This window comes from Varroa jacobsoni, unplaced genomic scaffold, assembly GCF_002532875.2.
Source record: "Varroa jacobsoni isolate VJ856 unplaced genomic scaffold, vjacob_1.0 scaffold_1274, whole genome shotgun sequence".
Classification (NCBI taxonomy): Eukaryota; Metazoa; Arthropoda; class Arachnida; order Mesostigmata; family Varroidae; genus Varroa; species Varroa jacobsoni.
The window spans coordinates 185625-212304 of NW_019214176.1; the positions used below are offsets into that span (position 1 = coordinate 185625).

Below are 26680 nucleotides of genomic sequence, written 5' to 3' on the forward strand. Positions count from 1 at the left end.
ACTCACCTTTCATTTAGCCATTGTCGCTTGTTTTCGTAGAAAAGTCTGCCACTTCTTGCGGGATTTAACTGAAATAGTTGGCACTACCGAGAAGCATAACTTCTTATATTGGAGCGTGCGGGCTGCCCATTTATATACGTGTCATATAGCATGGTATGTAAAACAGTAACAACCTTCGGAGGTTTTGCTTTAGCTATCATGAGTGAATGCATAATATTGGTATAAAATATTTACTCACCACGTTTACCCCGCTCTTAGCAGATTGGCGACAGTCATTTATGTGTATGAGTATAATTGTCATATAAGGTTATTAAACAACGTCCAGTTAATAGAATGATAGTAGGATTACCAGTACATATACCTCAATAAATCTGCAATCGTCCGCTAATGAGTAAATTTAAAGTTTTTTTTTTTTTTTTTTTTTTTTTTATAACCAAGTTAACCATTTATTCATCTGGCTTTCGTAATAGATATCGTGCCTTTTTTATCGAGAGCATTAAAAGGACGGTTCCACAAAATCGAAAATATTCCCCGTATGGTTTTCTGCGGGAATTACTTCGAAAAAACTTCGCCTTTACAGGCGCGTGCAGTAAAGTAGCCTGGTATGCCGTACAAATACTACGGTTGACGTCCATAGATCAACGACATGCCCACTAACCTGTGACAATCAGTGCGTGCGACATGCCACATCCTTAAGTAGGTGCCGATAAAAGTAGTCAGACGAGGTAAAAATTCACGAAACACGCAGCTTCTCAGTCGAGAAGCTGCACGTGTGCTGAAAATGGAACTCTAGGTTAGCAAATTGACTTTGCTGAAACTAGATCATCTCTACTAGGTGCCTTGAATTACTCAATATAAATAATTGTGTAATATCAAAAACACTACCTAGTGAGAAAAATTCGTGATCGTACGAGTCTAAAGCTAAATTTAATTCGTGATGCAATAAGGAAGTTATATAATATAGCAGTACGGGCAATAACTAAGCACCTTCAAATGTATTTTAATGCAAACACACTCACTTTACATAACGAAAAAATCTCTGGCTGTAACGCGCCATAAGTCACTGTTTCCAGCTCGTTGAAGTGGTAGATAACTGTAAAATTTAGTTGAGTCAGAGACGTAGCCATAGAGGCCCAGTTTTCGTGGGGTTAAAAGCTGACCCACGACCAAGTTTGTGTCACTATACGTACCTACTTATCTGCCATCAGTTAGTTTAAAGTAAGTGATGGGTGCAGCGCCTAGATCTCAATAGTGTTTTAGACTCAACAGAAAATTATCATTATTGAATGCAGTGCACAACTTTTCTAGTAGTGCTACAGAGATTTGTTTTTCTTATTTTCACGTGGACCGCAATTTTTTGCTACTAAGGCTATGTCGTCACTTTAAATTCGCGTCGATTTTTTGTCTGTATTCTCTCGGTGCCTCGGTATAAATCGGTGCCTCCATCCACCGCATATAAATCTATGTTCCCTCATTATATCAATAGTATTACGTGGCCCTTGTTTACACGTTCATTGCGCGCATCTTAGTCATGCGCCTATGTATTTTCCACTATAAACGACAAACACAAAAAACCTTCTAAGGCTTTTTCGTGTTTTCCAGATCAACCCTTCAGCACCTATCACATGGGTCCTGCTAAAATGCACGCTGCACAACCCCAATAATAATTCAAGCCACCCCTAGTATCCATCAAGAGCCGACTAATCACAATAGTACATATTGCTCACATCATAACTGTGCCTCCTTCGTGTATTGGTGCTTTTAACAGGGCTGCAATGGTATCCGATAATACCATCTGTTAAATCAACAAAATTTGAATCGGACTGTTACGTTGAAGACGCACGTATGTGCAAGACAGGGCTGAGGGTAAGCAAATCGATAAATAGGATTCCTAGAATACAAAAGTTAATTTCTGCGCGGAAATTTGGGAATGGAAGGCGTACACCGAGGAGTGATAAGTCGATTACGCAGAAGTGTTAAAATGTAATAGTATAGTATATTTAATAAATGTCAAAATTTCTACGGAAATGACAAATTAGAGCAAAGTACCCCAGTGCAATCTGCAAGGCTCTCCAACAGATTCGTTTTTATTGACGGTTCGAAATAAGTACTAATGTTTTACAGTGCATGTTATATCGATGCATTGAAGTAAGAATAAGAATTGATCAGATTGAAAAGGAAGGAGCCGTAGGCACGTTGGCTGGTTAACGTTGAGTGAGAAGCCGTACATATATATAACCACAATTTGATCCCCTCTCCGCCAAAGATCTTAAAGACTTTCTGGGCTACCGCCGCCACTGACAGTAGCTCGGTGAGATCCCACAAATCAAGGGCTACTCGTAATGCTTATCGTCAAGGGCGTGACGATTCTAGGCTTGAAGCCGAGCGTAAATAATCTGTCCTATACAGGCGACCGAAGTAATGCTTAACCGCAAAAACGTGAGGGCATTACTGTCTGTAGAAGTCACGCTAGCTCGCTAGCGAATGCTACTGTTCAGTCTCTACGTATCTTTTCACTAGCGAGTTCAGCAGGTGGAATTTCTCCAAAATATACATCAACCTTCGTTACATGTACCTATATTACATTACAGATTTGCTATCGGGTTTAAAATAGCGAACTACGAAGTACAACACTATACTTCTCGATGTGTCGACAGTCAGCCGAAGAAAATCGTCAGAATTAAGCGATTTACGCAAGGCCCATCAATTCTATTCGTTTTGTTTGGAGACGAACAGAAAAACCGACCGAGTCTGAAAACAGAGATTTCCCATTGATCTAGTTCACGTGTCTTGCCTGTCACGTATAAATTACGACAGATTTTTCCAAGTCGAACTTATTTTTTAATCGCCTAAACTTTTCCATGGCAAACTATGAACTGTACCTTCTAGAACAAACATGTTCTTCATTGGAAATAAAAACAGCTCCCAGCGACAACCGAACTTCCATATCTGCATCTTATGGATTAATGAATATTTCTTACTTATGAGTTTGATAATGTACCTTTCTCATTTGGTTCTGCTGGACATGACAAATACTAGTGAATTCAGCAGGGTGACGTTTGTCTAGCAGTAAGCTTTTGTGACTGTTCTAAAATGGAATAAAAAACCTTCACCTACTGCTTAGTTTACTTCGAAGAGTTCAGCTCTTCCTCTTGACCCCTCCACATTTGTGGCTCCTTATCCCCTAATAATTAAAAATGAACAGTTGCAATTGGCTCCTCTTTCGATGCCTATGGAACTACTATGCTTTTCATTTTTATAAGAAAATTATGAGCTTTCTTGGGACAAAAACACCTTTTGAGTATATAGACTATGCAACGTCAAAGCTGATACAACATGTTGAGCAGTTCGTTGCAACCGATTGGTCTTCTTAAAATTCGTCAAAACAAACAAAGAAACGAGGCTTGTTTGTTTTATGCACGTAAATTGAGTTGCTGTTAAGTTTTTCACGGTCTTACACGTTCGAATTGCTGAGGACTAGACAAAAATCCGTTCAAGCCAGGCCATATTTGCTATGCATAGAGATTGGTTCAAGGACGAGTAGGACGTGGCTCTTATTGTAAACTGTGTTGCAACAATAGTTTCGCGTAAAACCGTCCCAGTGATTAGAGGACAACAATGGATTGTACTGTCGTGCTTCTTTAAGCTTCTGTCCTTGAAGACTCCTACGATCTGTCCACAGTCTTTTCTATATCAATACGGTTTAGTAGAAATGTGTTAGGCTGTATTGGGTTGTTTCCTATAGAACGGTGAAGAACTTAGATAAAGATAGTGATAGGACGGAAGTAAAGAATGAAACTTCTGGGACCTTCGATCTACGGCAACCACGCACGTGCAAATCGGTGCATTTCCGTATCTGTAGCTCCGGCAATCAACTAGCACCCATTATTACCAGTAGCCTTTTAGGCTGGTTTTTATAGAGCATTAAGTATAGGACTCTGCCACTCCTAGTCCAGGTGTGTCCTTATATTTCACATGTAGTGTCATAACGGTGCTGAAAATGTCGCCCCAGACTTAGGAACAGAATATTATCTTCTTAAAGTGTTTATATATTTACTCATGTTGAATTTGTATTCGCTAGATTAGGCACGACAAGCAACTAGGTTGCGTGGAGGAGCGGTATTACATATTAAGCTCTATTTATTATCATTATTGTACACAAAATCCGTCGACGGCCATGCTTTGGGATGGCTAACCAGTTAGACACTTGATTTTCGACAAAAGGTCCCGGCTTTATCTCGAGTTGAAGCCTCGTAATAATAGCAAGTTCTGTGTGTTGCTTGCTTTTAGACGGGTTCCTATACGACGACTGTTGCGGCATATTATGCATACAATCATGTTTATACATTTATGAAAGTAAGCTGTTTGCCAAAAAAAACAATCTTCGCTAGTAATACTCCCACCGTCTATATAGGTAGCCTTCCCTTAATTAGTGTGTCAGCATCGTATCTATAATAAAACTACTTATACATACTACAAAGCAAATGCGCATTTTGTTAATAGAGTACGCAGGCGAGCTCGTTTAGATACGCCCTAACGATGCCCTAAAAACGGGACAAATCAACTAAAGTTCTATTATACAATTATTAATTTACAAATTTTGTTGGCGGTGCCCCTAAGTCTCTTCGATGTGCAATTATAGCTTTGTATGAGCCGAGTACAACGTAATGTGAAAATTCTAAAGACTGCTATATTTGTAACGTACTACATATATATGTACATATGTATACATATATGTGTTAGCTCTCGACCGGGTGATCCTTAGGCGAGGAGTGATAACAGCATCTTTAATTCTCGTTTCTGATTCCCGCCAGCTGATTGTACTGAGCTCTAGGTACATAGGGTGTCGTGAATATCTATTAAATGATTAGACAAACAGGGCGGTTTGTGGTCGTGTTGATGTGCGCCTGTGATCGTGTACGTGAGTCTACGTTTGCAACGAACGACAAATGATATTCTAATTCGCTTAATAATTTCTACCTAACTTTTGTGCAACACAAATGTGTTATTTTTCTAGACAGACACATGTTGAGACAATGTCTCGTTTCGATATGATATATTCTAAGAGATATGCAGCATACTAATAACACTAATTTGTTAAAGAGATTAATAAGAAAAACAATGGCAAAATAGAGTAAGAAGCAAATGCTCATCCTACATTCAACGATGATGGTACATTCGTTGGCAATCATTACAGCGACTGACTCCACTATTCCTCATAATAGAGTAATAATAATAATAATAATAATGGCAAATTAAGAATTCCCCATCAGTTGCCCTCTTAAGACTCACAATCGACTCTTCGTAATCACACTCACTTTAGTCAACAAGCACAATTTCTCAGAAAACATACGCCAAGCATTACTTAAGATCGAATAACTATTTCGTAGAACATTGTTCAATAATTGCCATTAAGGAGGTCCTTGAACGGGCCTTCGACGCTCGAAAGCTCCGATGGTACGCCAAACTGAACAATCTTGCCTTTACTCATAACGGCCACGAGGTCGCACGATTCGACGACAGTCTGCACGCGATGAGCGATGTAAATCACGGTCGTGCCGCGTAAAGCGTTTGACGCCAGTGTCCTTTGGACCATCTTCTCTGTTTCCATGTCGACGCCAGACGTCGCCTCGTCCATGCACAGCACTCGAGCTTTCCTCAAAATTGCCCTAGCCAAACATACGAGTTGGCGTTGGCCCATACTTAAATTCGCGCCATGCTCCTCAATTCGAAATCCATCCAGTCCGCCATTCTGTTGTACTGTTACATTCATCGAGCACGTGGTCAAAGCGCTCCAGAGATTATGATCCGTGTGTTCGTGTCGTGGATCAAGGTTGTCACGCATGCTACCGACAAAGACGAATGCCTCCTGTGGGATACAGGCTAGACGTTCGCGGACGACCCGGCTCGGCACCATTGATAGGTCGAGCCCGTCAATTCGAATGACCCCAGATTTCAGCGGTCGTAAACGGAATAGCGCTTGCACCAAGGACGATTTTCCTGCTCCGGTTCGACCGACCACACCAAGACGCTGACCAGCTGGGAGGTCGAACGATACATCGTTCAGTGCAACAGGACCAGTGTTTTTGTAACTGAAATACAGCAAAGGGGTAAATTTAATTTTAGCTAGCCCAACAGTAGCTGCCGTCGAAAACATTTCAAATACGATATTTACTTTTATTTAGAATTTACAGTCAGCTAAAGGGCGGCTAACAAAAACCATGGATACAAGCGCTATTACAAACAGCTCCGTTGCATTTTATCAACCTCCGTTAATTTCGTTACCGTTTACCGGGATCTGTGTCCAGCGCCGTAAGTCTTCGATGTAGGTTTTTGCATAGACAACCTATAGTCGCCTGCGTTTGTCTTTTTTCATCAACTGCATCTTTTTATCTTCCGTTACCAAAATCAACCCAGGAATAGAAATGTAGACGCTGGCAAAAACATGCATGTCACAAACGTAAATAGAGGGTAATTTAAACAGTTCGCTGCTAGGCTACAATGCGCAGATTCGGGCGAAGTTAGATTTTCAGATGAAACCACCTGAAAAGTTTAGCACGAGGTTTGGCCTCTACGTCGAAGTTACATCAACAGGCAATTGCCCTGCAACCACACTGCTTTTCCCTAAGCCGTTTAACAAATATCGCTTCAGAAACTTGGATGTCTCATCAGCGTCGTTTTGTTAATTCGCACTTCCTAAGTAGAAATTATTGCCTTTACTCAACACTATACACAGCGTACACAACAGAACTCCCCATTATTATCCTTCGGTAACTTTCGCCGATTCATTTGCCCACCAGTAAGTGGATCATCGACTAGACGCTGAGCGACCGTTATTCGTGGCAATATCGAAACAAGTTCCTACGCGTCTCCCTTTTCCACACACGTAGGCGACATCGTACAGATGAATGCAGTGCCTCAATAGAGCATTTCACTTGTGTCCCGGCCGGGTGCGTAGGAGGTCACCGGGGGTTTGGCAGGGATGGAAAGGACGCATACGAGCGGAAATGCGGCAGGTAAGTTTTTTGCCGCACAAAAAGGCGGTTCCACCAGAATCGAGCCTCTGAGGAGGAAGGAGTTGCTTCGCATTTTCCGAATTTTTGTCTATCCTTCCCTTGCGCCTCAGTACACTGTGAAACTGCTCGCTGGTCATGCGCCTTTAGCCGCGTCGTATTCAACCGCTCGTAGCTTCTTGTGTCACAGTTCGCCTTTTCATTTTAGGCCAGCTGGGTCGCCACAAGGAAGATTCGCAGTCGTTCTTTCTATCCGCCTGAATCCCGTCCTCTGCTACAAACCACAGCTTTAGGAACGACGGATGCTATATGACAATTGTTCGACCGGACGACCACTCACATGGCTGTACCATATGGAAACATCATGCTTCCTTAGCTTCCACTTGCAACATGCTTCCACTAGCTCTACAGCTAGTTTTAGGGAAGCATGATTCGCAAATACTATTGAGCCTCGCGTTTCGCTTAGTTGATGTTCAGCGACATTCATTTAAATGCAACAAGCGTCTAGAAAAAAAATGCAAATTATAATATTCGTAAGTGAACTCTCGTGTAGCTTCCGCCGAACCCGTTTGAAGAAGAGCATCTTTTTTTCTCGTAAACTTTATAAAAGGCCAATGGTTCGCTTGGATGCCGACAAAGCAACGTTCTGTACAAGTAAAGCGCTCGTTAAAGAATCCTCTATTAGAATGGCGTTCATTTACCGCAGCAACACGTACTACTCCTGTAGGCAGTTACAGCGATTTGTGTGGAAATGGCTGCTGTTATGTCGCACTGAAATTCTCTTAAGACTAATTCTGATCTTCAAAAAAAAAGTCTATAATTACCAACCCATAATAGAGTAACCTAATTAGTTCTCTCAATCTTAAATTAACTACAGTAAGTTATGCAAACTTGAAGCGCATTTTCAGATGGCTAACCCGAACGTGTCTTCCCACTGGGCTCTCTTGCCGCAAACGACCCTCCTTGTGTCCATATCCTAATCTGCACTTATAGTACCTACGTGCACTTTAATTGAAACAGATCTAAATCATTTCATTGTAGCGTGGCCCGTTAATTTTTCAGCTGAACTAATCCATCATGGTAAACTAGACCGGTAGGATCTATTATGCTTGCGGTAATCTATAGGTTGAGTGCACATATACACACGGTAGTGGTATATTTGTTTTAACGGACAATGACACTATCAAAAAAACAACCAGAATAGAGTCACTGCAGTAATAATATAGCGTTTTTTATATAATATAGCGTCGTACAGTTTTACTTTGAATGCATTCATTGAGCGTGTACGTAGAAACGTCACAAACCAGTTTTATGTTAGTTAATAATAACGATTAGCCAACATGAAGTCTCAACTGCAGTTCAAACTTGTTGGAATTGCGGTGTAACTTTAAAATACTAACGGTAGAAGTCATAGACGATATGAACCTACTGACCTGAGGACGACATTATTAAAGTTAACCCATCCCAGGTGCGGCCATCCAAACGGGACAGAGTTGGCTGGCCCTACCGAGTCACCCGTCGAATCAACTACCAGGTTTGGCAATGTGTCAGATGAAAGTTCTGGTGAGAGCTCGCTACTTTCAAGATACTCTGCGATACGCTCCACTGATACCATTTCGCGCTCAGTCTCTGCATAAGCAGTCACAACTCCGGACAGTGTCGACGTTAATGACAGCACGTACGATAACACAAGTCCAACCAAAGCTGGATTCACGCCTATGAATCGGGAGAAAAAAAGATACGGGGTTTCAAGGAGTCGGATACAGAGAGAGAATGAAGGAAAATCAATAAGCAAAAGTTAACAGGAGCTAAACCTTTGCCTTCACGTAATTTATGCTACATACGTTGCTGCCTTTGCTTTTCCTATTTAGCTTGCTTGTTCGGTCCGGCAAATCGGTCACTACTAACCGCGTGTTTCTCCTGTAGTGGGATCAACCCGATAATGTTCAATGACAGATAGGAAGGCGACACCGGCCGTTAAGGCCACACCAATCAGCTGAAGCCGTAGGCCGAGCCATTGCGAAGCGGCCACCGATGATAGCTGACATTGGTTATTAGTGTTTAACCTAAGGGAGATAAAAAAGCTGCTACTATAAAAAGTGTAGTAAATCTGCACTTAAATCTCATGGTTAGCTTGCGCTAATTAGCTCCTAAAGTAGGCGCCCTGCAACACACGAATACTGCTCACACTTTGTTCATCTATCTCCCTAGGCACTGCGATAAGGCTTCATTTTTCCAGTTTTTTGTGCATGTATTTATAAGACAACGCAGAATATTCACATTGTTGAGCTATGAAAGAAGAACAGCGTCTTACAAAATGCGCCACCTGTCCAATTTAGTCGTGTTTTCGTAGGCTGATTGAAGGGCTTCGACATTGCGAGATTAAAAAGCTGGGTTCTCTTTGTGGTGGAATGGATACAAACAATCCACATAACGAAAAATCTCTAGTGCAAATGAAAGAATTAAGTTCATGAAAAAGTTACAACGAACCACGCTAACAACCCCATATCAAAGCTCGCACCCTTTTCCCCCAAAATGGTTCTAGTTTCGAGGTTAAACGTAACACAGGCGTGCTTAAAAACAAAGTAATGATCATAGATGCATATTATTGATACATAGCATATTACGTTTTCCTGTTGAACCCCTTCAGTAGCAATAACAATTTCGATCATTGCCTGCATTCAGTACTGCTGTATCTGGACGACACACATGCGAAATACGGATCGGAAAGTCTGTCAGCTGGCTAGTCTTGAATACACCGGTTATACATTCATAGACTGTGGTATTGCGGAATTTGGCTCAATAGTTTATCTCTGAAATTGCGCTAATTAGTAGAATCTCAGAGATATATATGACATGAAGGGTATTTTTACATTAGTGTTTATGTAAAGTGATTTTGATGAGTTTATGACTCCTCCTCCGATCAGATAATAGCTGGAAGAAGCGTATACATAGAATAGAATATGTGAGCCCATTTTAGCCTTACGTAACCATCCAGTCATTAATCAGTGAAATGAAAAAACAACCTTATGTGTAACTGATGCACGAATTTGGGTGATGCGGAGAACGCACGAATTATAGTTGTGCCCGCGAACGATTCCGAAAGGTGTGAGTAAAGCGGTGACAAGGTTACCGAAAACAGTCTCTTTAGCTCCCGCGACGTCCAACGATAATATCTGCAAACGTCGAAACGAATTTAATACAGTAGAATATTCACATAAGATTTGAAAACGTCCTGTATGGTTCAATCTCTATTTCTCTTTTTGCATAAACTATACGTGATCCAATTTTGTGGCGTATGCACAAACTATTGCTCACCTTTGGACAGAAGCGTAACTCATACTGAGGGGTAGGAGAAGCAGGAGAATCCATGGAAGACCGTAACACGCGACAAGGATAGTGCCGGCTAGCGAGAAGGACTGAGCGAACAAGATATTCGCTGAAAACACCCGAATCAAAGCAACAACCGCCGACAGCAACAACAAATACGTAATATACATTAGTTCCGTTTGTTTTTTGGGGTAGAGAAATAGTCGGTGGCCCGTCCATCATTGTATCGAACTAGAATTCAAAGTGCACAAAAAACAGCCACTTAAATTGTATCAAAGATGCGTACAACTGCCTAATTTTCAGCGTAGATAAATAAAATCTCACTTAAGATCGACCGAAGTTGTCTATCAACTTGCAGATTCGAGGTCGGACGAAAGGCTCGCGTGCTAAGAGATTACAGGCCAAGCATTATTGTTATACTGTGATATACCAGAACTAGGTTTATATCTTTAGAATAGCTACATTTATGCCGCAATTGTATTTTTTAGATCTTTGCAAATGTCCATCGCGTCGTAAATTTCAAACCCACTGAAGATGATCGTATTAAAACATTTTCATTTTCGTTAATTGTTCATCAGTGACGCACCGCTATCCGAAAAAAATAACGATAATGAGCAAAATTCTTCACAGCGTAATTTACAAAAGGTCTATATATTTTCGGCAATTCAGTGTTCGAGAGATGCGCTAGAACGACGTTACCAAGGTCTACATTGGACGACGATGCTGCCAGTTATTATATAGTAGCGTATGTATTTTGAAACGATATTAAGAAGATAATCAACGTTAAATTATACCTGCTTTATCTACGTTCTCATTATATCGCCTCAGATAATAAAATGCCATAAGAAAAAAGATTGTAATAAAACAGGTGTATGCTGCACATCGTTACATGGACGAACACGCTGCAATTTGCCAGAGAGATACAGAATAAGTAAATATTTTCCACTGTTATTTTCACCACGAATCAAACGGAAGCGTTGACGTGACTGAGACAAGAATTAACGCCAGTGTCAGGCGTAAAACTCGAAATGAAAGTGTTGCTTGAGGCTTCTGACGTTGAGTTTGGCTCTAGTATGTCTCTAAGGTATCACTATGCGAGGTTCAGAATGTAACTGGTAAAATACGTAGATAATAACTTATCGACAGAGCATGCGTATTTGTCTAGAAATAATGACTTTTATCACACTTTACAACTAAGGTTATTCGACTCTCGAGTCAAATCGCTAGGCCATAAACAGCTATACTTCGACTCTTCCACAACAATATGCTACAATATTTACTTATACTAGATAGACAAACGAAACTTTCGAACTTACCAATGAACGGTAGTGACTCGTCTACTGTATGTACGTCCGATGAGAGCCGATTTAGCACTTGGCCGAGCGGAGTTTGTTCGAAGAACGTTATCGGCGCATAAAGCACTCGTAAAATGAGGCTATCGTGCACCTTCACAGCGCCTGTGAATGAAATAGACAACTGTAAGTCCATTGGGTTGCGTTTCTGCCCTATGTAGGCATGTACGTACATCTATAAAGAAACCCTCGTAAGCAAATCCGCTTTGTCAGATTCATCATTTATATTATGTGAATTTCCTACACAACTCTTTCTTCTCGGTCTACACAAATGATGTCTACTAAATGTGAACCAGGTGTTTGTAGAAAGATATCAGGTAAAAGAACTTGCCTCAAACTTCGAAGGCAAACCAGTCTTAGACAAACGTATTATCCACGACTTCAAGAGAGCATATTCTATAGGTATAGAAGCAATAACCGATACTGTACTTTCAAACGAATAATCTATTTCGGTCGAAAATTTATAGCCCTCCTATACAACCGGATTCTACTTTTGCATAATAGTATTGGAGTTTAGGTTAGGATAAGAATATAGGTTCTCAGAAATAGAAAAAGTATAACATACAGTTCTCGTCGAGATCACATATTGTAAGCCGGTCGAAAGAGACCCTTTCAGTTTAACTATCCCTTAATTGTTCCCATCGTAACACACAAGACATAGACGCAGTTTCCGCCTACTTTTCAAAAACTTTGAATTTAGGAAATAATTTGCAAACTAAAAAGGCAATAGTTGCGGCTTTTGAATGTAAGCTATCTGCACGGAAAGCCCCGTTTAATACGATCCAGATATATAGTATATACACGCACAGAGGGTCGAACGTGGGCAGATCGGCCCTCTAAATAGGCTCGTACAAAAAAACATTTGCCAAATCCTGGCTGCATCAAGGCGACGGCGTCGCGTCGACGTTTCATCGGACAAGAGGAGGTTTCAGACTGCATTAAGTCACGAAAGGTTAAATAAAACATGAAGGATCTGTGGGCAACATAGCATTATCGATTCGAAGCGCATATGCTAGACCATTTTACGAGGTTCGAGCAGGCAACGAAACAACTATGTCTCTTAGTATTCCTTTAGAGCTGAATATTTGATTCAGATACCCTATAGCTTATACGCCTTTATGGCTCACAAAAACCTTTTAACGGCATCATTCAAGCCTATCGCCCCAGCCTATTTTTCCCTCAGAAATAGTGATAGAAATTTTTAAATGTTTAGAACCGACGCCGTTTGTTCAAATGAGAAGTTCCGGAAGAAGGCACACCTGTCAGTTTGCTGGCTATAGGCTGATATGGTCTCTCCATTCAGCGTTAACAAAATGATGCTGTAGGTGTGCTTGAGGAATAACGTTGCAGCTCTTAGGATATGATTTAAGTTTTTCGATGTTGCAACTTTAATGGTATAATACTCTGCTGAGTTTAGCCTCCATATTAAATTCTGATATAAAATGGTCAGGCTTTTATAAATTTGGGGGGAAGAAGTGTCACGGTAGAGGAATAATTAAGTCGTTAAAGTTTGGCCTTACCTCTTAACCCAGCGTAGGCGAAGAGAAAGGCTCGAATCAGTGTGAGTATACTGCTGACAATGGCCAGAGAAACGTAGCCGATAAAGAAAGTATTCATCCAACTAGGTGTATTATACATATTTGTTGACGTCCGGGACCTAGATGTTGACACGTAATAGGCGAGCCAAGCATCAACTGAAGTTCGAGATACCTAGAGATGCAATACGGGAAAGATAAATACTTATATAATATCTCGAAGTGAAAAGAAACTTTTTTCAGACAAAGAACATTTATCGTGTGTAATCTTTTATCAACAGAAATAGAATGAAAACTGAGAAAGTACAAGGTAAACAGTGAAAAATTTAAAACGCTGAATTGTGTCAGTAAAAATAGTATTTACTTTCCTTTACAAATGATAAGTAGTCGTATATTATAGATTTTACGTAGTTACCATTGAAGACGTGGTTGAAAAAATACTTCAATATTTTAGTGTAAGAATGGGCACACGGGATGAATCTTAGACAACGCATTACACACAAATACTATGATAGCAGGACCCTCCCACAAAGAGTATAATACCGTCGAATCGTTTAAGTGTACCTGCATGAGCGCCACTGCAGCAACCGTACAAATGAAGAGCGCTAATCCAATTGACCGCACATAGAACCAGAGGACATCTAAGGAGAGACTGCCTCTACGATGGTTTTCTTGACCAGCTTCAAGAGTTAGCACGGGTAGGATTTTATCCTCGGATTCTGGCGTTACAGTTAGGCTTCCCCCTCGTGCCCTTATGTCTCTGGCCTTGGGTAGAATTTCTTCCGGTGGCCCGTAACCGATACACTGACCCGCATGGAGATTCAATATTGCGGTACAATTGTAGAGTAAACGTGTGTGATGTGTGGCCAAAATCCGCGTAGAGTTCGCAAGAAGCCCGCAAATACACGAACTGTATATGCGATTGGCAACGTGAACGTCCAGACTGTACGAGAATGAACGTACGCAATAACATAGTAAAGCATAGTGAGATATGGATAGCGCATAGGCTACTCGACAGTGCTAGAAACGCTCTAAAATCTAAAAATAGCACTTATAAAATAAACTAGAGCGCAATATAGTTTTAACAAAGTTACAGTACGCTAAATAATAACATATACCCCAAAGCCTTGATTGATCTTTTGTCGTTTCTGAGTAACGACTTTCTTTATTAAAGGCTGAGCTTTATTGATGCACAGCAAACACTGTACTCTAAGTGACACTCATTTGTGTTTACCTCAAGAAGGGGTCGTCGAGCAGTACGAGAACCGCTTCATTCGGGTTGATCAGGGCGCAATAAGCCGCTCTAGCAAGGGAGACACGCATGCGCTGCCCCCCGCTTAAACGAGATCCCTCCTCACCGACATCAGTAAGGTCACCGTCAGGAAAACCCTAGAGAAAATAGATCGATAGGAAATCAGTCAGTAATAATGCTTGAAATTAGTTTTTAAAAATCTTTAGCTTCAACTCAGCAACAGATAACGAAGTTGAGCCGCACTGACTGTCTGGGACTATAAATCTTTAGGCGTTTTTATCGGACTTAAATTGGTACGGAATTTAGCACTACGCTGTTTGATACTTTATTTTTTGAGGCATAGTCCTTGTCGAGGAAAAGGCAGCTAACCTTTATGTCTTCATCCAAGACACAAGCCTCTAGTACTGCGTTGTACACGGCCGTATCGAAGAGTTGGCCGAAAATAACATTATCTCGTATTGTCGTTTTCTGCAGCCAGACCCTCTGTGATACGAATGCTACTGGGCGATTCCAATGCGAAAATTCGAGGTTTCCGCCTACGCGATTCATGCCGCCTAAAATGGCAGAGAAAAAACTGCTTTTACCCGATCCGACCTCACCAAATACACCAAGAAATTCACCCTGAAATTGGAAGTGACAAACACAGTGGAAGAAATAGCAAAATTTAGTTAATCATGATTATAATTCAGAAATTTAGGCTTCTGACGCTAATGCATTGCTTTGCCATACAGCTCGACTTGATACCTTCTTCAGTGTCAGCGTTATTGGGCCAAGCTTGAAATTATAAATATCCTCTTCGTCATATGACTGGTGTGCGAATTCCGCGCTCGTAAATCGGAGAACTACATCTGGATCTCCGGCGGTTTCAGCGTAGTATGAATCTGGTGCAAAATCTTCCATCTTCATTAGGTACTCCATCCGAGCTAGGGATACCTGTTATTAATTGTCGCGCACGCAAGACTTCATGTTACAACCCAAGCATTATCGAATGAACCTGGTATAGTTTTGAGGGTTCAATAATTCGCATGAGCTTCGATGGGGTCATACTTAAATTAAGCGTGTATACATTTGACTGGGCTGAGTTTACACTGCGCACACATAGAACTACCTAAAAGTCCATAGTTTTTAGCTGGAAACTGTTTCAAAGTACAAACTTTCGACTCCTTCTAATAAAATTCACCTTTGCTTCGACGATTGCATTGAGTACCCAAGGAAAGGCATTCAGAGGCATAATGAGCAGATTAAAAAGCGAGATCGTGGTGAACACTTGCGCTGCGCTGAGGGACGCTGGATTCTTCCCAGTTATACTCCACGTTACGAAGGTCATAACTGACACCAACACCGGTGTTGTTGCCCAGAAGAACACACACCAGGCGTCAATAAATTTCCGGCCCCGTAGCTGCCGCATCTCTTCCCGTCGAATGTTTTGGATTTTCTTCTGTTAAAATAACATGGAGGTACGGGAATCTATCATGAGGCATTACCGACCGTTGTGAGCCAACGGAACCAAATACTATAATTTTAGCTCAATAGAAACTTTTTTTTAACATAAGCCAAATAGTAATTTTGTATACTAAACTTAGTTTTATTATAGCACATATGAAAGCAATTATGCTTTTATTATGTGCTATAATAAAACTTTTAAGTCCGTTTTTTATTTAACAGACACCGCCGACAAGACTAGATTTATGAAGATCAAATGCTCACGTCATACGCATTAAGACCAAACGAAATATCTTATTCTAAGGATTATTTCTGATTCCGCAAGCTTGATAATGACTTCATCAATTTTGAACTTATAACAAATAAATGTATAATTTGTCTACGACGTTTCTGTTCTAGAAAAGTCACTATTTCTCTGTTGAGAGCAGTCTAAATAAAAGCTTCCTTGCAGTTTCAGCACTCTATAGAACGCGTCTCACCGACATCCGGTAAAGTCAACATCTGTGTCAACCCCTTCTGCTTACCTGAAACAATTCTGTCCATGAATGCATTTTTATGTAGAGAATGCCCCGAAGGATTTCCCTAAGTAACGAGATCCTTCGATCCTTTGCTTCCATCATTTTCTCTGATAGATTATTGATTCGGTTGGCAAGATACCGATTAATAGGAATCATTGAGACGACGAACGCGGCACCAGCTAAAAACGAAATTCCCACCTAAAAATAAATTACGTAGCAATAGATCTGTTATTCAAAATGCGCTCGATACAAGACGTTGAGGGATAATTTCCCTGCAACCTAAATCATGTGCAATATTACGGAAAAGCTTGAAGTACTATCACTCAATAAGGTCTAATTTATAGTGTTCATATATAAATTCTTGTCCTTATGCATATTTATACGAGTACTGCTGCTGCAGGGGCAACAAGTACGACTACTGAAAAACATCATCATAAGTACTACATTTCTATCCTAATATGACCCAATATTTATGCCACTATTGTTAGAGTTTATCAATCGTATGATTCACTATTTTTTGGACGGCCCGATTTCGTCGAAAAACGTTGCCGAAGGAACGCCACTCACCGGGCGATGCATGCACACATTATCTATAGAATTAGGCTATTTTTAGGATATTTTATACTACTTCGTATGGCATTGCGTACCGTTAGAGTACTCTTAAAAAATCCTGAATGCACAAGTTAAAAAAATATTCGTACTTGACAGTTACGTATAGCATGAAAAAATTATGACTTGCCTGAGTATAAAGCATGTACAGCGTCACAATGATTTGCAGGGGAAGACTCCAGAACATATGGAACGATGTGCAAAAGTTTGCAACCCTGTCTACATCCGAAGTCATCAAATTGAGCGCATTTCCCGACATAAAACTGCGACCGGTCAAACCAACGTTCAGGCTTTTCTGGTAGATAATTAAAACTAAGGTCGTCTTTAGTTTCAACTTGATTTTTTCGACCTGATAGTTGTAATGCGTAATTAACAACGCACTCAAGTATGCGGTAGCAGCTACAGAAAAATTCAAAAAAAGAAGGGGCATCGGATGTTTGACTTAGTATGTTAAGTGTTACTGAGCGTATGGTTAGTAACACGGTTGTGAACCTCGACGGGCTAACACTAAGCAATGAGAGAGATTCTCGGAAAACGATTTATATACAGCCAGAGCCTCGTCCATGACCTATCATCTACAATGCTGGTAATTAGCGTCTATACAGAATGTCCCGATAAGACAAATGCACATACTGTAGCATTGTTCTGACTTGGAGGCCTATTGATAGTCGACTTCCTCCGCCACCATCACTAACCAAGAATAGTCGCATATGCGTATGCATGGTAGCGTACAGGAACATCGGGGTTGTCCTCAAAACAGGAGATTAGCTTGTTAAGAAGCATGGGCCCGGTGAAGGTACACACGTCGCAAACTAGCTTCATTATGCCCAACACATAAAAGCGGCCTCCTAGGAGGCAGTGCACTTTGAAAAACAAACTGCGACCCGGTGACAGCTGTGCATACCTGGTAAAATTCGCAATGAAACAGAAGCAAAAAAAAACTTTCTAATTATTGTTCTTGAATAGCCCTTATACTGCCTCACTGAACAAGAATACACTGCGAGCTGAACACTTTTATCAATGACGTTCACGTCACATTCACTCTAGTAGAAATACTAATAAAAAGATCGTGTAGTATTTTATTAATATTAGTAATGGAATAAAGCGGTTCATACCTGAGGGCGAGTTCGTCTGCGTGAAGGCCACAGGGTAGGTCGAATAGATCATGTGGCTGATTGAGCGTACCCTGGAAGCCTCGTCTCATTAGCCTGCCGACCCACCAGAATGAAAGCAGCGATAACCAATTGGCATATTCTTCGGCCTGGCTCAACACTCCGGACTCTTCTTCAAGTTCGGGAAACTGTACGTAACTGCAACGATCGTAATTATTATCAATGTCAGGTTAAATAAACGCGCAGAAGGTAAGGACGTTTGTTCAAGAAGACATTACAGAACCCATGAAGTTATTGTTTCGTAGATGAGGTACGTTTAAAGCTTCTCTTGCTAAGAAGCACAAACGACTTAATAAGGTTCAAGTAGCACTCAATGAACACACGGTGACACCGCAAAAATTGATTGATGCTACAGAACCGACAACGTTTCTTAATGTCTTCGCTATCTACTCATATAGTAGCTATGCGCTTTTTTTTTTTTTTATCAGAAACGGTCATTGGTTACTTGCGCGCCACAAACTGAATCGCTGCGCTTGGATAACTAGTAATGTATGCGATACGTCAGACTTCTAGTCCACATCGCTCAGCTTATGGCATCGATGGTTAGAGTGGTAAAATTTCTTTCTCCTTGTTGGTTTTCCCACCCGTTTGGCATAGTAAACCTTCCAGCTTTATTGCCTGACATAATAATGCCCACTAATTTCTGTGGAGTTTCGATAAACGCGTTTGACACAGATGAAGCATTGCTTCGAATTATCCTCACAAACTAAAATACTCTCCGTGTCTACTTTCCTCTATCTATAGTTGCTTTAGAAACGAAATGGTGCTGGACCATACACAATATTCAGTATAGTATTTAAAAGAGGGCTTCAAAGTGTCCTAGAGAGTCGTGCATAACCGCAATATGAATTCGTCCATACGGAAAGGGTGTTTTCAGCTAGTAGCTGTTATTAACAAAATGAGCGTGTTTGCTCAGTTGGTTGACTTCGGTCGAGGTTTAAATATCGCTACAAACGTTTGACGGACGCCGTCGATGCGCTGGTAGAAAGCGTTCCATAAAAGTTACTTGGAGCTTAGTTCGCGGTAACTTCGGCAGCAGCGGCGACACCGCACGCATAGGAACGAAGCTGCCACACAATGAATATGTCTAGACTTCTGGTGATAACGACCTAATGCATAAAGCATTCCGCTAAGCTGTAAATATTTAGTGCTTATCCGGCGTTATGTCGCTAAAGATTTGCTTGTCCAGCATTTTTATCAATACCAGGTGGGTTTCAAACTTGATTACTGATCGTTGATTTTAAACTAAACTCCCGTAAACAATATATGCGCTTGGACTCATTCATTTTTAACGACATCCGATCACTTTTGCATTATAGATAGCTTTGTAATTGATGTAAATATCTATGAAATTTAACCTGCTCATCGAGATTTTTCAAATTTTTTAAACCGCGTAATAGCGCTGGGCTTATAAATAAGGTCAGACTAGTACATATAGATATATGTCCGCAATACCTGTGGCCAGTATATGTAGCATATAGGTTGTCTTCTAATTCTTGTTTGCTCAATTAAGGTCTTACATCAGTTGCAAGTGTAGTGTTGCCAGTATTGACCTACGTTTACAATATGGTCGTCCCAATACAACTTAAGTATTTTCAAGGTGAGACAAAGCTATCGGATCCGATTTTATTGTGCACGTTACCATAGCCAAGTAAGTTAAATGCACACGATGAATAGGATTCCGGCACGCAGAGGTCGATAGCACACTAGAGCTGAAATGGCCAATATGGAAGACGATGTTTCATTCGAAATTTGTCACCGTTATCCGTCAGAATAGCCTTGAGAAGGTGGTCAGTGAGTAATTACCCATCGGACAGGGATGGCGCAAGTACGTTGTTCATTGAAACGACGGGTGAAGGAACACTCGTCCAAGGTCGTACGGTCAAGCATGTATAGATGAGAAGAAGGAAGGTCGACAAAAGGCTGCCGTACAACTCGACGTAGTAGGAGAGGGTATCTGCTTCTGTGTATCTCTATGAAAACGAGAGCAGAACCAAATACATCGGAATTTAGCAGAGTTGCTTGGGATTGTAAGAAAACAGCACTTCCAAAGGGACACTTGATATGTGAATCGGGACCATGGTATTAAATACGTTTTTTTTTTTAAGATGAAATTTTGTCGATTTACGCAGTTGATATGATATTTCCAAAGTACTCGGTTGTCCTGTACACACGTAACGTTGGCACAATACAGAGAATAATTATTTGGCCTATAATCTAAATGCGATAATAAGCACCTAACAATCGGCATAGTTACCACAAAAGTAAAGACGTTTGTAAATTGTGCAGTTTACCACACTATTAAGCATAATATCTTGCATTTATCTGTAATTATTGTATACTATACGATGCCTTTTTTCCATCCAACCGGCCCCCTGTCCTGTCTAAATAAAGCGAACGGCGATAATGCGTCATAAGCTGCAAATCATAGTCTAAACACCGTAACGATGCACATAATGCGTACGTATACGTCTTAAGCGTATCAACTTACCGAGAGCTCATTGAGAAGGGAATAACTACGCAAAGCTGACCAGATCATTAACAGAACAGATGAAAAAGTGATATGTAGCTCATCCTTCCGTTTATGCTGAAGATAATAGGCCAGATGGTAAGACCATACCACAATCGTTAAGACGACGCTGACATACCGTAAAACAGGAAGTTCGTGGCCTATAATTGCAACAAATCAATGCACAAGTGATTGCAACTGCTAAATAGTTCATTCGTTGTATAAATAGCTAGTGGTAATTTGTTATCTACACGACATTCAGTCATATAAACCTGGCTTTCCGATAGCTTTTCTCTTATAGACCTTAAAATATATTAGATTTTTGAGAGCCATAAGCCAATGACGAATCGATATATATATATATATATATATATGTATATAAGCCCTGTTAGCGGCACATGCACAACTTAATTTGTCTAAATAAGGAATACAATGATAAATATGTGTATCAAGCGAATGGTGTTCCTATTATTATTTATTTCCAGATACGTGCGTGCAGATATACGTGAATAGCGTACGTGCGGATAGGGTTTGCTACTACCGTATAAATACTATATAGAGCCGGTATCGATTACTAAACCATTTTACCCACTCCTTAAGATTTTTTATGTTCGGCCATCTGTCATGGCCCATCGAAAAAAAAAAGTCGTCTGTGTAAGCTTCAAGAGGCTAATGCGTTAATCCCCTTTACGGATATCAGGCCTCAATCTTTAGTTTTTGCCACAACAGTATGGAGTCTTAACAAGCGAGTGAGTGTTCTATCTGTTGAATTCGTCACTCGATTTACCCTGGTCCTACGTCGGTACTTGACCTATTTTAACCACTTCAACCCTTTAATATTATTTTAGTTCAGGTTGCGTAATTCAGCATACTGTAACGTCGCTATTTAATTCTTTCCACGTAAAAACAGTTCAACATGGTCCAGTTTACGTGCATTCTTCATGGTACTAGACTGAAGATCGGTGCTTTTCAAAGAATATTCCAATCAGAGCCAAAGATTTATCGTCAAGGCGGTGCAACACACCAGATGTTTGTTTATATTTTTCGATTCGATTAGGAATATAGGCCAAGGTGATATATCTACATTCAGACTCATTAAAACGTTCATCGAACCGACTTTTACTACATTTGTTTCGAATAGAGACCATACGATTGCAATCGATATGCACGGAGTTCCAAAGCTGTTTAGCTATCGAGCGCCCATGCTTTCCCTACGAAAAATGCATCCATGAACAATTATATCACGGACCATTTCTGCAGTAACCGATGGAATCACATAGCCAGGAAGATTTTGATCAGTGGGTTTCTACCGGAATCATATCTGTGGATAGCCACTTGCCATGATATAAATGGTAAAAAAGAACGCCCGTTATGATTGGTCCTAATCAGTTCAACGAAAAAGGGAAAATGAGACAATTGATAGCTCTAATAGTATCCTGAGAGTTCGTTTACTGAGAAGTCCCTTTATATGTATTTTTTAGGCCGTTTTAAGCGAATCGGGCAGATTTTAAAGCTAAATATCTTTTGGAACAGCTTACGAACAAATTAATTAAGGAGCAAGTTAGTGTGCTTTCGCTTGAGACTTTCTTGCCCAATATCTTCACCAATCAACAATTAATTTTTACAGCACCGCGCTCTTCGGGGAAAAAGCCAAGAAATTATCATAAAAACCTAGCCACTGAACGCTTGATTTAGAGATTAAGACACGTCTTTCAATTTCTTCTGCTCTGAACTCATATGGCTTTCGCTCTCAACTTTTATGGAATAATTGTCAGTAAAATTTGGCCTGTTAGTGACATGTAATTCACAAGTTATTCCAAAATCCGTCGGATTCACTTGTATATGTATATGAGTATTATACTAGAATTAGTTGTACGGACCGTAACACTTGACGGCGCTATTTTTACGTATGTCACACGCTGCATCTCAGTTGACAGTTATTAGCGTTTGCTAAAGACGCCTGCATCACTTTCTTTAACCGAAACTGTTTTTTCGGTTATTGGCCCCGCATTCACTGACATTGAAAATGTCGTCAAATATTTTCTCTTGTAATTTGTTTTTTTTTATTATTTAGTTACTCTTTTGTATAACCCTTCGCACTATCACGTGCAATAGACGTAGCGAGAATAAAGCAGGTCGCTACAACCGAAATTTCGCATGTCCCATATTTATTGTTAATTGTCTTTCAGATAGTGCAATATCATATTAGGAAAAAATTTATCCATTATCCTGTATATTTCAAATAAGCATTTGTTTATCACAAGAAGTTTAGAGTGATATTTATTTGACAGCCACTGTGAATTTTTATCGTCCAGTTGTTTCAATATCAAGCCAGATGATGAAGCTGTCTCGATTAAATATTGACTCTTAGGTGAATATCGGATAACGGTTTTCAACCAGGACGCACGTTGGGCTGAGGCTTTTAGTTGGAAAAGCACTACGATTGTCATTTGTATAGCATCTACCTTACTAAGATACCATTACTGTCTAATAATGACGCCATTGTGTCGTTGTAATAATGTAGTATTTGTCTGTAGTATAGCAAAATGCGTACGTGAACGGCCTCTAACCAAAACTAATTAGAAATGTCGACTTCTTAGTAGGCTCATAGCAGAACCTTATATCTCAACATCGATTATGCCAGATTAAAGCTATGTATTTCCTCTGTTGCACTGCGCCCATAGAGAACCTCTATAGGTACTACTAGGTCTAAACATAATGAAATGCTATCTGAAGCCAACTCGGTGTTCCCTCTAAAAACAGCCCTACCGTCATTCATTGAATATAGATTACTGTCTAGAATATCAAGCACGTTATCACTACACCATCATGAAAATGTCTACAATAACAGAGATATAGATCAATTTGCCTGCAGTAGCAAATAATCTAGAATGGGATAACATTTAACAGGGCTCCCCGTGGCTTATACAAGGTGTAGTATGTTCTACACCTAAACATCGAATAAGCTGAATGTTTATGAGGTTTTCTTACCTTGAAAAAGCTGCACAATCACGAGATAGAACACAGGTATAGCCATTAGGAAGAAAGCAATGTATCGGCGTAATTTTAATCTCCAGTTTCTTGGAAGTCTCGACAAGTCACTATTACTGAGTTCGCCAAGGCTCCAGGCTGTAGAAACTGCGTGGGCTAATAACGTTACCGAAATGGCCGCATCATTGAAGCACGAAGTAACGGTGCCGTGCCGAAAGAAAATCAGCGCTCCGTTGGGGGTTAGGTCCGTCGAAGCGCAGATAAGGCTCCATAGGCTTTCGGGCATTTTACCGCCTGGTTAGGAATCAATAGTAACAGTCAACTAAAAAGGGCGGTAAAAAAAAAAAAGAGAAGTGATCAAAGTTGGTAAGCAATGGCGAAGGAAAATCGACATCGATTATATTATGTAGGTGGGAATGATAGAGGGGATATAAACTATTGCAAATAGATCGTCGGCAATGTTTTCTGTGCATAACTCAGCATGCCCATCGCCTAGTAGAGATGGTCATTTCATTATAAATCACTTGGTGGCTAATAAAAGCTTGCATTGACATAACCCAAGAACTGTATTTACATGTGTACTTATATGTACTATATACTTGTATGATTGATGATATTCAGTCATTAATTGTTATTTTCTTTATTTATTTAGTTGAGCCATGCAATCTTCAATAAATCGGAGAGCGCATTATGTAGTCTAGTTCACCTGAAAAAAGAATCGAACAAGTATTAAAAAGCTTAGGGGGCAGCCTGGAACATGCCATTTTCGTCGTTCTTTTGATAAAGCCATGTCACCTAATGCACGATAGTATGCGATCCTGCTACCTGTGAATAGTACTTGTAGCAGTCCTTGTTATCCCAAAAAAAATGGTAGGCAAATTGCCTTTAGTAGCAAGTTTCGCGCAGCGACTTAGCAACGGTACACGAAATGATTTTTGAATTTCGTACGACAAAAGAATTATTCACCCCAATATAGGTCATCGTTCTCCAGAACTGTTCTCTGTTAACTATCTCTATAATAAGCCATTCTCCATTTTGACATTTTATAGATTTGTATTTATTCTGAGCATATCTCTCCCTATTCGTAAATATCCACATGATATTAAGACTGAATAACTAGCTCAACCATAAAAATGTGATTTTTATGCGTAGGGCTTTAAAAAGCAATATAGGCGATTCTTCATTTGCTTAAAAGTCCAACACGATTTAAATCATTTGTTGTACTCCAAGCATAAACCACACAAGGTGTTTTCTAATTTTCCCGTAGGTAGAAATCGGACTTATATTGGACAATAGGATTAGTCGATCTCATCAGCCGTGCCATTCTGGTTGCGATAAGTTGCATAGGCATTGCTTTATGCGTGCACAGGATTGCGCCCGTTGCGAAGTCGCCTTTCGTGTCAATCTCCTGGCATTATGTTTCCGTCTTATATTTCCGATATGTCTCCAAGCAGACAAATGCATCGTGTACGTATGTTCAATAACCGATTTGATAAAAGGCACCACCCTTTAATGTACACAGGCGTATATTTAACTATTATTTAAATTACGAAATCTTTTATCATATCGACAACTTCAACTGATCCGCCTTATGATTAACTACTGCTAACGAACAATTGAACATGTGAATAAAATTGATTGGGTTAATTAATAATAATTAATAATAACCTTTGATTTGCCGTGTAGACTTTGTCGCTACTACAATTAATTTTGAAGGCTCAAAGTAACGCATCGACCAATTCATTTTGGATAAAAGCCTACACAAACAATGCTACTTCAAAACTGAACTTCTTGCCTGTAGCACTGATAGAACGAGCAGACACGTAGAAGACATGATGACTGAATGCGTAAAGCTCTCGCTTTAGGCACAATCAGCACCTGGCACGGATGAAAGGTATCTCAACCAATTATCGATCTACACACATAAAACGACCAAATAATTGCTTTTCATTACTTAAGTATATGTGAACAAAAAGTTTACGCAAGGTTTTTCAAAGCACTTTTCACATCTGCACGATTGTGCAGTTGTCACATAAGTAGTACAATCGTTATGATGAGAACGTAGATGATAATGATAACTATTAAAGGCTTTAGCGGTGGCCTTGACATTTTGTTCTAAAAATAATCCGATAGCAAATGAATACACGTGAATGTTAACTCTTTAAGGAGACATCGGGTGGTTTTGACAAACAATAGTTCTATTAAACAATATATGTATTTGCTTTAGTTTGTATACATCGAATATGCAATAAAACATCACAATAGTTACCAATAGACCCAAGACTTATGCTTTCTTCCTGCAAATCCAAATGCAGAAGAAAACACGTTCGCTACAAGCACAGTCTCCTCACTCTGTTAGAAAACACGTTTTCGTTTAACCGCCATTGATTAACCGCTCCATAAAACGGATAATTTCCTTTCGCTAGGAAACCTTCGTTACTTTTTTATTTACAACCAATTATTCTCTAGAAAATAGGTTAAAATCGTATCCTGTGACTTTGCAAACAAGAAAGCAATCACTGCTTGTAATTACACCATGGTACACTAACAACGTTTAGCTCCATCCCGATCTTTGCCGAAGTAATCACCGGCTTTCATAGATTGCAATATGTTAGCTCAGATGCGCTGCACTCTCAGATGTTACCTCAAATTAACGTTGTAGAAACGATGTTGATTCCGCTTGTTACAGACAAATTCTACGAGTCGCTAGAGATAGCTTTTGTTCCATCTTTTGCTTGATTACACTTACATAAAATGTTCATCATGACCTTAGCGTGTTAGCACGATTAATATCCGCAGTAATTTTCCACGATTTTTTTTGAACAAGAAACTATTTTTCTTCTTTTAGGTAAGCCAATGTATCACACAGGTTTCTGAAAGTCTTCCCGAGTAGAATGGATCAGACTAATGAGCTTTTGTGTATTATTGACCAATGGTAACTCCGGCTAGGTTAGAT

General features: G+C 40.0%; 1 protein-coding gene and 2 long non-coding RNA genes across 9 annotated transcripts in view; 1 reads left to right on the forward strand and 2 right to left on the reverse strand.

The window, feature by feature from the left end:
* Window positions 1–111, reverse strand: part of LOC147752402 (uncharacterized) — a 64520-nt gene extending 64409 nt beyond the window's left edge. Inside the window, exon 1 of one of the 2 annotated variants that reach the window (XR_015314153.1) lies at window positions 7–111. This is a non-coding gene — a long non-coding RNA (uncharacterized LOC147752402). The remainder of the gene's footprint in view (window positions 1–6) is intronic. The other variant, XR_015314154.1, reaches the window with a different exon arrangement.
* Window positions 7–26623, reverse strand: LOC111268291 (ATP-binding cassette sub-family C member 10). Of its 5 annotated transcripts, XM_086971644.1 has the most exons (21): window positions 26369–26623; window positions 23725–24046; window positions 20716–20894; window positions 20031–20197; window positions 18168–18362; window positions 17748–17956; window positions 17183–17451; window positions 16450–16641; window positions 15663–15920; window positions 15227–15415; window positions 14852–15103; window positions 14465–14619; window positions 13795–14173; window positions 13216–13405; window positions 11660–11800; window positions 10332–10452; window positions 10040–10189; window positions 8922–9079; window positions 8447–8729; window positions 659–775; window positions 7–83 (listed from the first exon to the last, which is right to left on the reverse strand). In XM_086971644.1, exons 2-21 carry the CDS (start codon window positions 24008–24010, stop codon window positions 65–67), a joined length of 3909 nt encoding a protein of 1302 aa, XP_086827770.1. In that variant the 5' UTR covers window positions 24011–24046; window positions 26369–26623; the 3' UTR covers window positions 7–64. The 5 variants fall into 5 exon arrangements, with proteins under 5 accessions (XP_086827770.1, XP_086827769.1, XP_022702925.1 ...); XM_086971643.1 differs by lacking the exon at window positions 7–83 and having other exon boundaries at window positions 619–775; XM_022847190.2 differs by lacking the exons at window positions 7–83; window positions 659–775 and adding an exon at window positions 4101–6092 and having other exon boundaries at window positions 26474–26613.
* Window positions 577–2940, forward strand: LOC111268297 (uncharacterized). Of its 2 annotated transcripts, none has more exons than XR_002685141.2 (3): window positions 577–696; window positions 1603–1866; window positions 2592–2940. It is a non-coding gene; the product is annotated as an uncharacterized LOC111268297 (long non-coding RNA). The 2 variants fall into 2 exon arrangements; XR_002685142.2 differs by having other exon boundaries at window positions 633–725.
* Window positions 26624–26680: the final 57 nt, after the last annotated feature.